The sequence below is a fragment of the Zootoca vivipara genome, chromosome 3 (genome assembly GCF_963506605.1).
Source record: "Zootoca vivipara chromosome 3, rZooViv1.1, whole genome shotgun sequence".
Classification (NCBI taxonomy): domain Eukaryota; kingdom Metazoa; phylum Chordata; class Lepidosauria; order Squamata; family Lacertidae; genus Zootoca; species Zootoca vivipara.
Window position 1 is genome coordinate 117,408,145 of NC_083278.1, and position 10,705 is coordinate 117,418,849.

General features: G+C 48.6%; 1 protein-coding gene across 1 annotated transcript; it reads right to left on the bottom strand.

Moving 5' to 3' along the window:
• Window positions 1–1,310: 1,310 nt before the first annotated feature.
• Window positions 1,311–9,548, bottom strand: PNOC (prepronociceptin). Its single transcript, XM_035110819.2, has 2 exons — window positions 9,412–9,548; window positions 1,311–2,648 (listed from the first exon to the last, which is right to left on the bottom strand). The coding sequence occupies exons 1-2, from the start codon at window positions 9,538–9,540 to the stop codon at window positions 2,082–2,084; spliced, it is 696 nt and encodes a 231-aa protein (XP_034966710.1). The 5' UTR covers window positions 9,541–9,548; the 3' UTR covers window positions 1,311–2,081.
• Window positions 9,549–10,705: the final 1,157 nt, after the last annotated feature.

The following is a 10,705-nucleotide window of genomic DNA, read 5'->3' on the forward strand; positions in this document are numbered from 1 at the left end:
CTTTGGCCGTTCTGACACCCCTCACTCTTGCCGAATTTAGTGTGCAAATACAAAGGTGCTGCAAAAACAACCCCCGTGCATGGAAAGCGATCCTAAAAGTTCCTTTGAAATTTCCTGCCGCTCAGGAAAGTTGGGGAGTGAGTTCGAGTGAGCCACGGGCGAGCGCCAGGTCTGCAAGGAAGGCCTCTGACTCATATCTCCGTCCGAGACTTGAGAGAGTGGGGTGGCCAGGGCAGAGACAGGGGTGTGGATGGAGAATATGCTCAGGTAGCACATTAGCACCATGCTGATTGACGGTGTGCCGACCACAACGCTACAGTAGAAATAGAAAAGTAATTTATTAATCTTTTCTCTTTTTTTCTTTTTGCTATGTACAAGTTTAATGGAGGAATCTTGGCGTCTGCAACAATTAAAAAGAACAGGGTTTTGGGTCTCATTTCCCCTGTTTTTGAACATTCAATGGTTAACAGAAGGAGGTGTGCCCAGCACTTGCTACATTGCTAGTTTTCAGTCATGCGGTCTTTTCTGGAGATGATTGTTGCCAGGCAGGGCAGAGGAAGGGGGCAACCGGAATCTCATTGGCTCCTTACAAAAATACACCTTTGAAAGTGACAGCCCATAGACAGCGGCTTTGACAAAATGCATGCCATAGGGGGAGAGAGAGAGACCCCGAGAGGGATGAGGAACGGGGAACAAAATATCCACAAACACCACAGTACTGCCAATCCAAAGATGTCAACCTCGTTTTGGGAACATAATCCAGGATTTTGACTCAGTCCCAATTAAATTCTGGCACTAAAATAGAACAAATATCAAAGTTGTAAGCCAGAAACCGCAGCCTTGCTTCATGAATTCTAGCTATCTCAGGTGGTCAGTGACTCTTTACTTGAGATTCCTGCATTGCAGGGGGCTGGACTGGATGACCCCCCAGGGTACCAACTTTACAGTTCTATGATTCTATAAACATCCCAAGGAAGCTTATATAGAAGTGAATAACTTGTCTGCACAATCACAGTGGCCTTCCTAAACCTGCCCCCAATGTTTTAATTAATTTATTACATAAAAATTATATACCGCTTGATTGTAAAAACAAAATAAAACTGAAAGCAGTTTGCAAAAAAGAACAAAAACCTATTTTTTTTAAAGGGAAAAAGAATTAATTTTTTTTAAAAAAACTTCTTCTTCCGCCTCCTCCTCCTCCTCCTCCAGCATTTTAGATAACTGGCAGGCTTGGTTCAACAAAAATGTTTTTAGCAGATATTGAAAAGTGTACTTTGAAGGCGCCTGCTTGATCTCAATTGGCAGGGAGTTCCAAAGGTCAACACACTAAAATATAGATTGCTTACAGATGTGAAAGGGGTGTCGTGGGTCACCTCTAACAGTGTTGGCTGGGGGTGATGGGACTCATAGACCAAAAGCATCTGGAGTACAATCAATCAATCAATCAATCAATCAATATAAAGCCCTACGTGGCTTAGGTCTGGGCAATCAGACAGACAATATTCCCTCATATGAACCTGCCCAGTCTCTGAGATCTTCAAGGGAGGCTCTTCTCACGGTCCTGCCACCTTCACTGGAGTGCTTTGTGGGGACACAGGAGAGGGCCTTCTCGGTGGTGGCTCCTCCTGAGCAACTTTGGAACTCCCTCCCTAGTGAGGCTAGACAGGCTCCCTTCTCACTGCTCTTCCACCTGCAGGTGAGGACTGTTTCATTCCAACAGGCCTTTGGGAAGTGTTTGTTCGAAGAAGGGCTTCTAATAGCACTTTGCTGTTTCCATAATCTGCACCGTTTCTTTTCATAGTCTTTTAATTCTGTCAGAGCTCAGTTGCTTTCGAACGATGATCTCTCAGATCTTTTTAGCTCTTTGCATTTTATCCACCCTGCGTATTTTTATTTGCAAGCCGCCTCGACTCCCGGTCTGGGACGACAAACACGGGGGCCACGATAAATAGAACGGGAACAGAAAGGGACTAAATCGGGGTTGACTTCTTAGGCTTCGGCAGACCTGAACCAATTCACTATAAGTTGGTGGTACGAGAAAAAAACCGGGAACGCCGGGGAGGGGGGGGGAGTCCGTCCGCCTAGATCTCGTTTTGCTCTTTCGGGTCGTCGGCCAGGTCATCGTACTCGACGGATCGCGGAGACATCCCCAGGTACTGCTTCAAGAACTCGCTGAACCGCTTCTGGTTGTGCCACTTCCGAGCCGATTTCCGGACCCCAATGAAGCCCCCGAACCGCTTCTGGAGCTCCTGCACACCGGCCTCCCCCACCGGCTCATAACCGAACGGCCCGCTCAGGAAGCCGCTCACCCCTTTCGGGATGTCGAGCTGGGCCGGCAAGTCCCTCAGCAGAGCTTGGACCCCGTCACCCTCTCCACCTTCTGCTTGGCGGAAGAAGCCGCTTGTCTTGGACACCCCCTTCTCGCCCCCGGCCTTGTCGAGGTCCGCCACCCTGGCCAGACTGCCGAGGCGTTTCAGGCCGCCTCTGCTTGGCAGCAGGCCGCCGTTCCACATCTCCAAGGGCCGGCTGGCGTCGTCTTCCAGGCTGTCGAGGTCGAGGGGCAAAGGAGCCTTGCCTCCGGTGGCTTTGCTGCACAGCCCCCAGGTGGCGCTGGAGAGCAGCTTCCCCTCACACTCCATGACGCAGATCTGCAGAGGAGGGAGGAAGGAAGAAACAGTTTCAGGAGGTGTGTGTGTGTGTGTGTGCTTTTAGTTTCAGGAGTATTGCACCGGGGGTTACATTAATCATCTTTCTCTTTGAAGGAGGAAAGCTAGGAAAGGGCTATTATTAAAATAGCTGCAGGCTATTTAAAAATGAATCTCCTTTTTAAACTAGTGGCTTAAGAAGACTGTAACCACTGTTACGGAAATGACGGGTGTTTGTGCACATCTTTAAAGTTGTTTCAATGTTACAAATACAAGTCGAATGAATCCTTTCAACTTGACAGCTCAGGGAAGATATCTAGCTTTATACAGTGTAACCTCGGTTTACGAACACCTCGGTTTATGAATTTTCGGTTTACAAACGCCGCATACCCATCTGGAATGGATTCATCCACTTTCCATTACTTTCAATGGGAAAGTTCGCTTCAGTTTATGAACGCTTCATTTTACGAACAGACTTCTGGAACCAATTGTGTTCATAAACCAAGGTACCACTGTAAATTTGTAGAAAATCCATACTTTAACCAACTCTCTTCATTCCAATGCCATTTTAACCCTTAAAGAAAGTTGAATTTGGGCTCCACCTCTCTCCATGAACCAAGAAGCAGGAAGTCTCCTAGGCAGCAGGAACAGGGCATCGCGCCATTATTCCCCAAGCGTGAGAGCACATGCAAGGCACCCCACCCAGGGAGTGACGGGGGGGGGGGGCAACAATGGACACCCACAGAGGCAGTTTAGCAAGTCAGGTGCTCTGAAAGCCCATCTCCAGACAAGTCCTGAGGGCAAGGATGTGCAAAGAGTTTTATTGTTCTTTCGGGGACTTAAGAGGGGTTGGGAAAGGTTTCTGATAAAGTGAACTTATGTTGAACTTGTGTGACCCTTGTATCCCTCCCCATTTGTGATCTGCTAGTGATGTAGTGATGATATCTCAATGATGCTGCTCGAAATGTATTCTGGTGGAAAGAGGGAAGTTTTAAGAGAGAATGTCGCCCCATGCTCAGGGTTCTTACTCCTGTGGAGACCTGTTGCGCAACAATAAAGATCATGGTCTACTGACCGCCGTTTTGCTCCAAATGACTTGGCTGCAACTTCCTTCTTTTACTGACCACATGGACCCACGGGGGACTTGCACCCCGATGAGCTGGGCTGTTGAGTAGTCTCTCACCCCAGAATTTTTCCTTATCAGCACCGAACTGCAGAATCCATGAATGGGATTCTGCTGCAGAATTCAGCAGAATGGGAAACTCGTTTCCCGGGTGGGCTGCATCTCTGAGAACAGGGGCTATATGCTGGCAAAATATCACCCCGTCAGCAATTGCGCTGCAGCATTTAGCAAGAACTGCTGCTTCTGGATCAAGTTCATTGCTTTGAGAGTGGGAAAAGCGGCATCTAAATTTGTACAGCAAATGAATGAAAAGGGTTTTTCGTTCTTCTAATATGCCACTGGAAGCTGCCCCCTGCATTTATTTGGCCTGGTCAGTGGGCTTTCCACATGCTGGCTCCCCACATGAGATCAGCTGTCACCAGCAATCCCTCTCAGCTCAGTTTGCCAAAGTAAGGGCAATTTCAAAAGGCCTCCCTTCTGCGTGAAGAAGCCATTTGGGACAAAAATGTAGAACTCTCAGCTCAGAAGACCCAGGAAACTTCAGAACTTATAATTAGTCCAAGTTCCCCACTTTGCTCTTCCTTGAGTCAGGCTGTGCAGAATAAATGAGTACAGCTAGACTTTTGCAGGGCTGCATTTTTTTTAAAAAAAATACAGACAAGCCACCACACACACAGAGAGAGAGTGGGTAGAATTAAATGCAAGCAGTTCACCTGCTAATGAAAGGTGGTGGTGATGGGGAAGCCTTTGGAAATAGCAGCCTGATTGCAGAAGTACGGAAAGTGGTTTAGCAACCTGAGCGTGAAAAGAGAGCTGGGTTCTTCGCTCTTGGCACTCAAAGGCCCCTTGCTGTGAATTCAATTCCTTTCCAGCAAAGGGGGGGAAAGGAAGTTACTGTCTTACAATTGACTTCTGATGAAAGTCAGTGATCCCTCTAAGAACCTGTTTGCAATCTATTAGTTATGGGGTGAGAAGAGATGAACAGAGAAAGTTTGGGGTCTGGGAAAAAAACACTCCTAGCTACCTGCTAATATATGCAAGACTGGCACCTTCTCAAATACAAGCGAAGTGCGAATGCCAGCAATCCAACCTTGTCATCCTATGCTATCTGGGGCCAGTCTTTGCATTAGACACCCTTGCTAGGAAGCCTGTCTCTGGAATTCCCAAGCACTCATGTGAATGATGAGAGTGAGGGAAGAGGAACTTTCTGTTTGTTTGTTTGGATCTGAAGTTTTGAAGGTTTCAGAGAAGTGGTGTCTCTAGGAAGGCAGTCTGTGAAACCAGCGTTCAATCACACAAGGCAAGTGGAATTAACTCTTTATTAGAAAAAACAGGATCTGCACAGGAGTGTCAGCATAGCTGCCAAGTTTTCCCTTTTCTCGCGAGGAAGCCTATTCAGCATAATGGAAAATCCCTGAAAAAAAGGGATAACTTGGCAGCTATGAGTGTCAGGCGTAATGAGCACAGCGACTCATCTCTGGTAGGTCTGACCCCAGTGCCGGATTTACGTATAAGCTACACAAGCTCTAGCTTAGGGCCCCACTCTCTTGGAGGCCCCCCCCCCAAAAAAAAACAAAGGGGGAAAAAACACCCCTGGATGTACATTTCCAAAATATAAAACAAATAAAATAAAACCTTCATACAGCAACAGTGTTTTGTGTTGTGTTGGCTCCTATGATGTAAGTCATGGGCCCCGTCTGCTCGCCTGCTCCCTAAAATATCACTGGTTTGCTCCTTTCTGTATATAGGGTGCCTACATTCTGCATGGATTGGTTGCATGGCAACATGCGCAAATGGCTTTAGATACCTATTAGGTCCAGAAATTACCATATAGCATATTTTCAACACAAAAAACAGCTACAATTTGTTGACAAAGGACAGCTGGACATATAAAGGGCCCCATTGCCTTCAGTAGCTTAGGGCCTCATCAAACCTAAATCCGGCCTTGTCTGGCCCCTATGATGTAGTTGAGGAGAATGAAGGTCCCCGCCTCCCCACAGCTGCCTAAGCCCTCTCCTCTCCAGGGTTTTCCCCAAGCGATTCGAGACTGTGCTTGCGTGAAGCTGACTTCTCCACCCTCTTTGTGCCTCTCCTGGTTCTTGCAAACTAGGGAGGCATAGCTGCCAAGTATCCCGTATCCGCCGGGAAAACCCCTTTTTTCTCACCGTTTCCCGGCGGTCTCCCGCTTGGCGAAAAATCCCGGCATTGTCCCTTAAATTCGCTTCTTCCCGGCGGCCATTTTTCTGGTGCCGCTTTGCCCTTCTATGGGCACCAGAAAATGGCGGCGCCGGCGCCGGATGTCGCTTCCGCGCATGACCGGAAGTTGCGTGACGCGACTTCCGGTGGCGCTTCACCCTTCTATGGGCATCAGAAAATGGCAATGGCGGCGCCGGAAGTCGCTTTTACGTGTTTCCGGTAATGCGCAGAAGCGACTTCCGGCGCCGGCGCCGCCATTTTCTGGTGCCCATAGAAGGGCGAAGCGCACCGGAAGTTGCGTCACGCAACTTTCGGTCATGCGCGCGCTGCCGATCCCGGATCTTTACGATCCGGACTTGGCAGCTATGCAGGGAGGAGGGGAGCTTGTTGCAGCAGGAAGGGGAAACACCCACAACTGTGTACCAGCCTGACTCATCTCTGCCTCTTAGCCTCCCTCCTCCCTCATCGCCTGCTTCTGATTCTGGACTTCTATCTGCCACAGACTCTCCCTCCTCACTAAGCCCTGGTACCGCTTCCACTTCTGACATCTACTCTTCCCAGTCTTCTTCCCCGGGCCACTCATCGCCCTCCCACCACCAATCCCCGGGCTCTGAGCCTTCTTCCGGGGTGTGGGTGTGTGGGTTCCCCAGCTGTTCCCTCCCCCCATTCCTCTGTGCCCAGCCAATCCCTGACAGGAGAGCAGGAGACAGGAGAGCCATCTAACTTGCATCTGCTCACCCATTCCCAGATGACTCTTGCCTAGAACTCTGATCCAAAAAAAAGCAAGTTCTGGCCCTCTTTAGTGTGACAAGAAGACCAAACCTATCCATTCTGAAGGAAATCAGCCCTGAGTTCTCACTGGAAGGACAGATCGTGAAGCTGAGGCTCCAATACTTTGGCCACCTCATGAGAAGAGAAGAATCCTTGGAAAAGATCTTGATGTTGGGAAAGATTGAGGGCACAAGGAGAAGGGGACGACAGAGGACGAGATGGTTGGACAGTGTTCTCGAAGCTATGAACATGAGTCTGACCAAACTGCGGGAGGCAGTGCAAGACAGGAGTGCCTGGCGTGCTATGGTCCATGGGGTCACAAAGAGTCGGACACGACTAAACAACAGTGTGGCCATCACATCTCTCTTGTGCAGGCAGTTTGGGGGGCACTTCCTTTCAGGCCCGGCTCTAGGGGTAGTCTCGGTGGTGCGCCGGAGTGATCTCCGCGCCACGGCGCCAGGGTGCCCAACCGGCTTGAGACGGCCCTGCTTCCTTCCTTTCTATTTATTCCTTTCTTTGTATTTATATACCACATTTTTTCTCCAAGTTGCCCACTGGGGCACGCATGATTTCCCATTTTCTCATTTAATCCCCACAACAATCCTGTGAGGTAGGCTCAGTTGAGAGCGAATGACTGGCCCAAGATTGTCCAGTGAGCTTCACGGCTGAGTGGGGGATTTGAAGCCTGGTCTCCCTGGTCCGAGTCTGAGACCCTAACCCATTAATAGCAAACTAAGGCCTGGGGGCCGGAGCCATCCCAATCACCTTCTCAATCTGGCCCACGGACGGTCCAGGAATCAGCGTGTTTTTACATGAGTAGAATGTGTCCTTTTATTTAAAATGCATCTCTGGGTTATTTGTGGGACATAGGAATTCGTTTACCCCCCCCCCAAAATAGTCCGGTCCTCCCACAAGGTCTGAGGGACAGTGGACCAACCCCCTGCTGAAAAAGTTTGCTGACCCCCTGCTCTAACCACTGCACAACACTAGCAGAGAAGCTCTGCCTTCTGCAGTTCCCTGGGAGTGAGATTCAAGGTTGCACCCATTTTATGTGTGTGTGTGTGTGTGTGTGTGTGTGTGTGTGTGTGTGTGTGTGTGTGTAGCTGGTGGTGAAATTGCCATTTCCCTGAAATGAGGCGGCTGGCTGAATGAATCTTAATGATCTGTCCACTGCATTTTCTTAATGGGCAGGAAATGGTTTGCCAGCACCATGCAGAGTCCAGCCCAGACAGCTGAAGCTGGCTTCGTTCCTTGGTTTGCTAATTCATCCATCCATCCATCCATCCATCCATTCATTCCAATCCACAAACCGTCCAGCCATGACAGTATCAGCTGTGGAAAGGAAGCCCTTCAAGGTCACGGGCATAAGAGTGCATTGAACTTCCTATAATTTTGAGGCAAAGGATCCTGTCCATGTCTTAATTTCAGAGAAGCCCTCTTTGGTCGTTTGGCAACCAGAATGATCAAGGAGATGCTGGGACTCCTCTCTGGGGGAATAAAAGGCTGCAGCATTTGGGACGTTTTAATTTACATCATAGGAGTTTATAAAATCATGCATGACATTGAGAAAGTGGGGGGGGGAATTCTCCCTTTCTCATAACAATGGAAGTTGTGGACATTTGATGAAGCGGAATGTTGGACGATTCATGACAGATACAGTAGAAGAAAGGACTTCTTTATAGAATCAGAGAATTGTAGAGTTGGAAGGGTCCTCTAGAGTTATCTAGTCCAGCCCCAAATGATCACATGGCACCAGGATATCTGGAAGGGACCAGATGGGCAAAGACCTCTCCTAGAGCCACTTTCTGTTTCAGAGATGATTCACAGGAGGTTTTTTTTTTGGGGGGGGGTTATTATCCTGAAATGAGCTTATTGGGCAGGCAGGTGCGAATCATCCAGACTGGAACCTCAGGTGGCCTCAGATGGCGACCCAGATGAATGCAGACAGATGCCACGATCTTTCTTTTGGGCCCCACTCAAGGAGAAATGGAGCCAGGGCAGGGAATGGCTGGGACATAAATCCTCATCAAATGGGAAGGAACAAGCACCAGAAGTGGGAGAGGGAGAGGGAAGGAGGAGAAGCCCATTGCAAAAGTGTCACTGTTGATCAGCCAAGCGTGATCAGCAAAGCGTGAAAATGAGAACGGTGTTTACCTTTTCCTTTGAAACTTGGTGTTTGAGCTGCCAGGACTGGAGCTTGGAAGGCGGCCAAAAATCATTGCTACCTACTTTCTGGCATACCGAGAACAGGCTGGCCCTACCATTGGGCAGAGTGAGGAAGGGGTCTCAGGTGGCCTGTGTTGAGGATAGGGACGGGTGAATCTCTCCATTTTGGTTCCTTTTTTTCCAATCTTATGTTCAGTTCTCCACATTTCCACATGATGTTGTGACTTTTTTCTTTTAAGGGTCTCATAAAAACCCACCAGCACTTTAGTGCAAATGCGTGCAATTCTGCCTAATTTACGCATTTTTGAAAAGCCATCTCCCCTAATTTGATCTTTATTGCACTTCTGTACATACTATTTGACTGGAGAACCTCATTGCAAAATTCAGATAAGTGCAAATTCCAAAGGATGTGCATCGGTTCACATCCTGTTTCAGAAATTATGGATCGGGTAGGTTTGCCTCTCACTGGGTGCCATATGACCCAAGCCCGCCACTGCTTGGACTACTCACCAGAAGGCTGAAGTCATCCTGCTGGTGGCTATACAAATGTCTGTGGCAGTTCAGGCAATCTCTCCGGCAGTCGCTGAGGGCGTACGCAAGCAGGCAGAACAACAAGACGTTCCAAAGGAGGACCCTCATGGTTTCAACTCTCAAAAACCTGCAAAAAGGAATAAGAGAGAGTGGAATGTTCAATAGACATACCTGCCAAGTTGCTGTCAGAGAAATAAGGGACCGGGCTGGAAATAGCAGACCGGAAGTAGCGCTGCCGCCATTTGGAACTGGGCGGAGCATGCTCAGAAGTGACTTTTGATGCTGCTTTGCCCAGTTCCAAAATGGCCACCACGCCAGAAGTCGCACTGCAGCCATTTTGGAACTGGGCAGAGCAGCATCAAAAGTCGCTTCTGAGCATGCTCCGCCCAGTTCCAAAATGGCCACCGCGCCAGAATAAACCGGGGAAAAACAAAAAAATCTGTTTTTTCAGCTAGGAACAGCTGGGGAAACGGGGATTTCCCGGGGAAAACGGGAGACTTGGCAGCTATGTCAAGAGATGGAACTGTCCTTTCCCGTTCTCTGACTCTGGGTCACTAGAAGTGGAAGAAAACTCTAACCCAGTAGGTTTTTGGTCATTCTCACCGGTCCTGCAGAATTGCCTCCCCACAGAGGTTCATGCTTACCATCAAGCAATATATACACCCTTGTGCAAACTAATTGAAACAAAGCATGTTTTCTATGCCACATCGATCAGTCTATCAAGCACCTACAATGTTTTGGGGATGCTTCCGTTATGAGGGTGTCGGAAGCCTGCAGCCAATAGAAGGAATGATGTCCCTACCCTCCTTCCTACGCCCCCGCATCCCGGCTCAAACACTGAGATCATCTGCAGGAACATCGCTTGTTGTTTCGGAGTTGGTGAGGCTCATTTGTCAACAACAAGAAACCAAGCCTTTAGTGTCAGTGGCCCAGCCCTGTGGAACTCTCTGCCACTAGAGATTCAGGGGGGTGCCTTCTGTGACAATTTTTTAATGCCTGCTGAAAACTCTTATATTCTGCCGGGCCAACGCAGGCAGTTCAGAACCCGTCCTCCCCCAATGGTTACTTGATGCCAGTTGTTTTATGACGTTACTATGACATGATTTTGATGTTTGATTTTGAAATGTATTCCTGCTCTCTTTGTTGTAAGCCGCTTTGGGCATGATATTTTTGTGTGTGGAAAAGTGGCATACAAATAAAATTATGGGGGGGGGGGAACACAAACGTTTTTAACCTTCTGGATGGTTTTTACCGTACAGGCAACTCCTGTTTT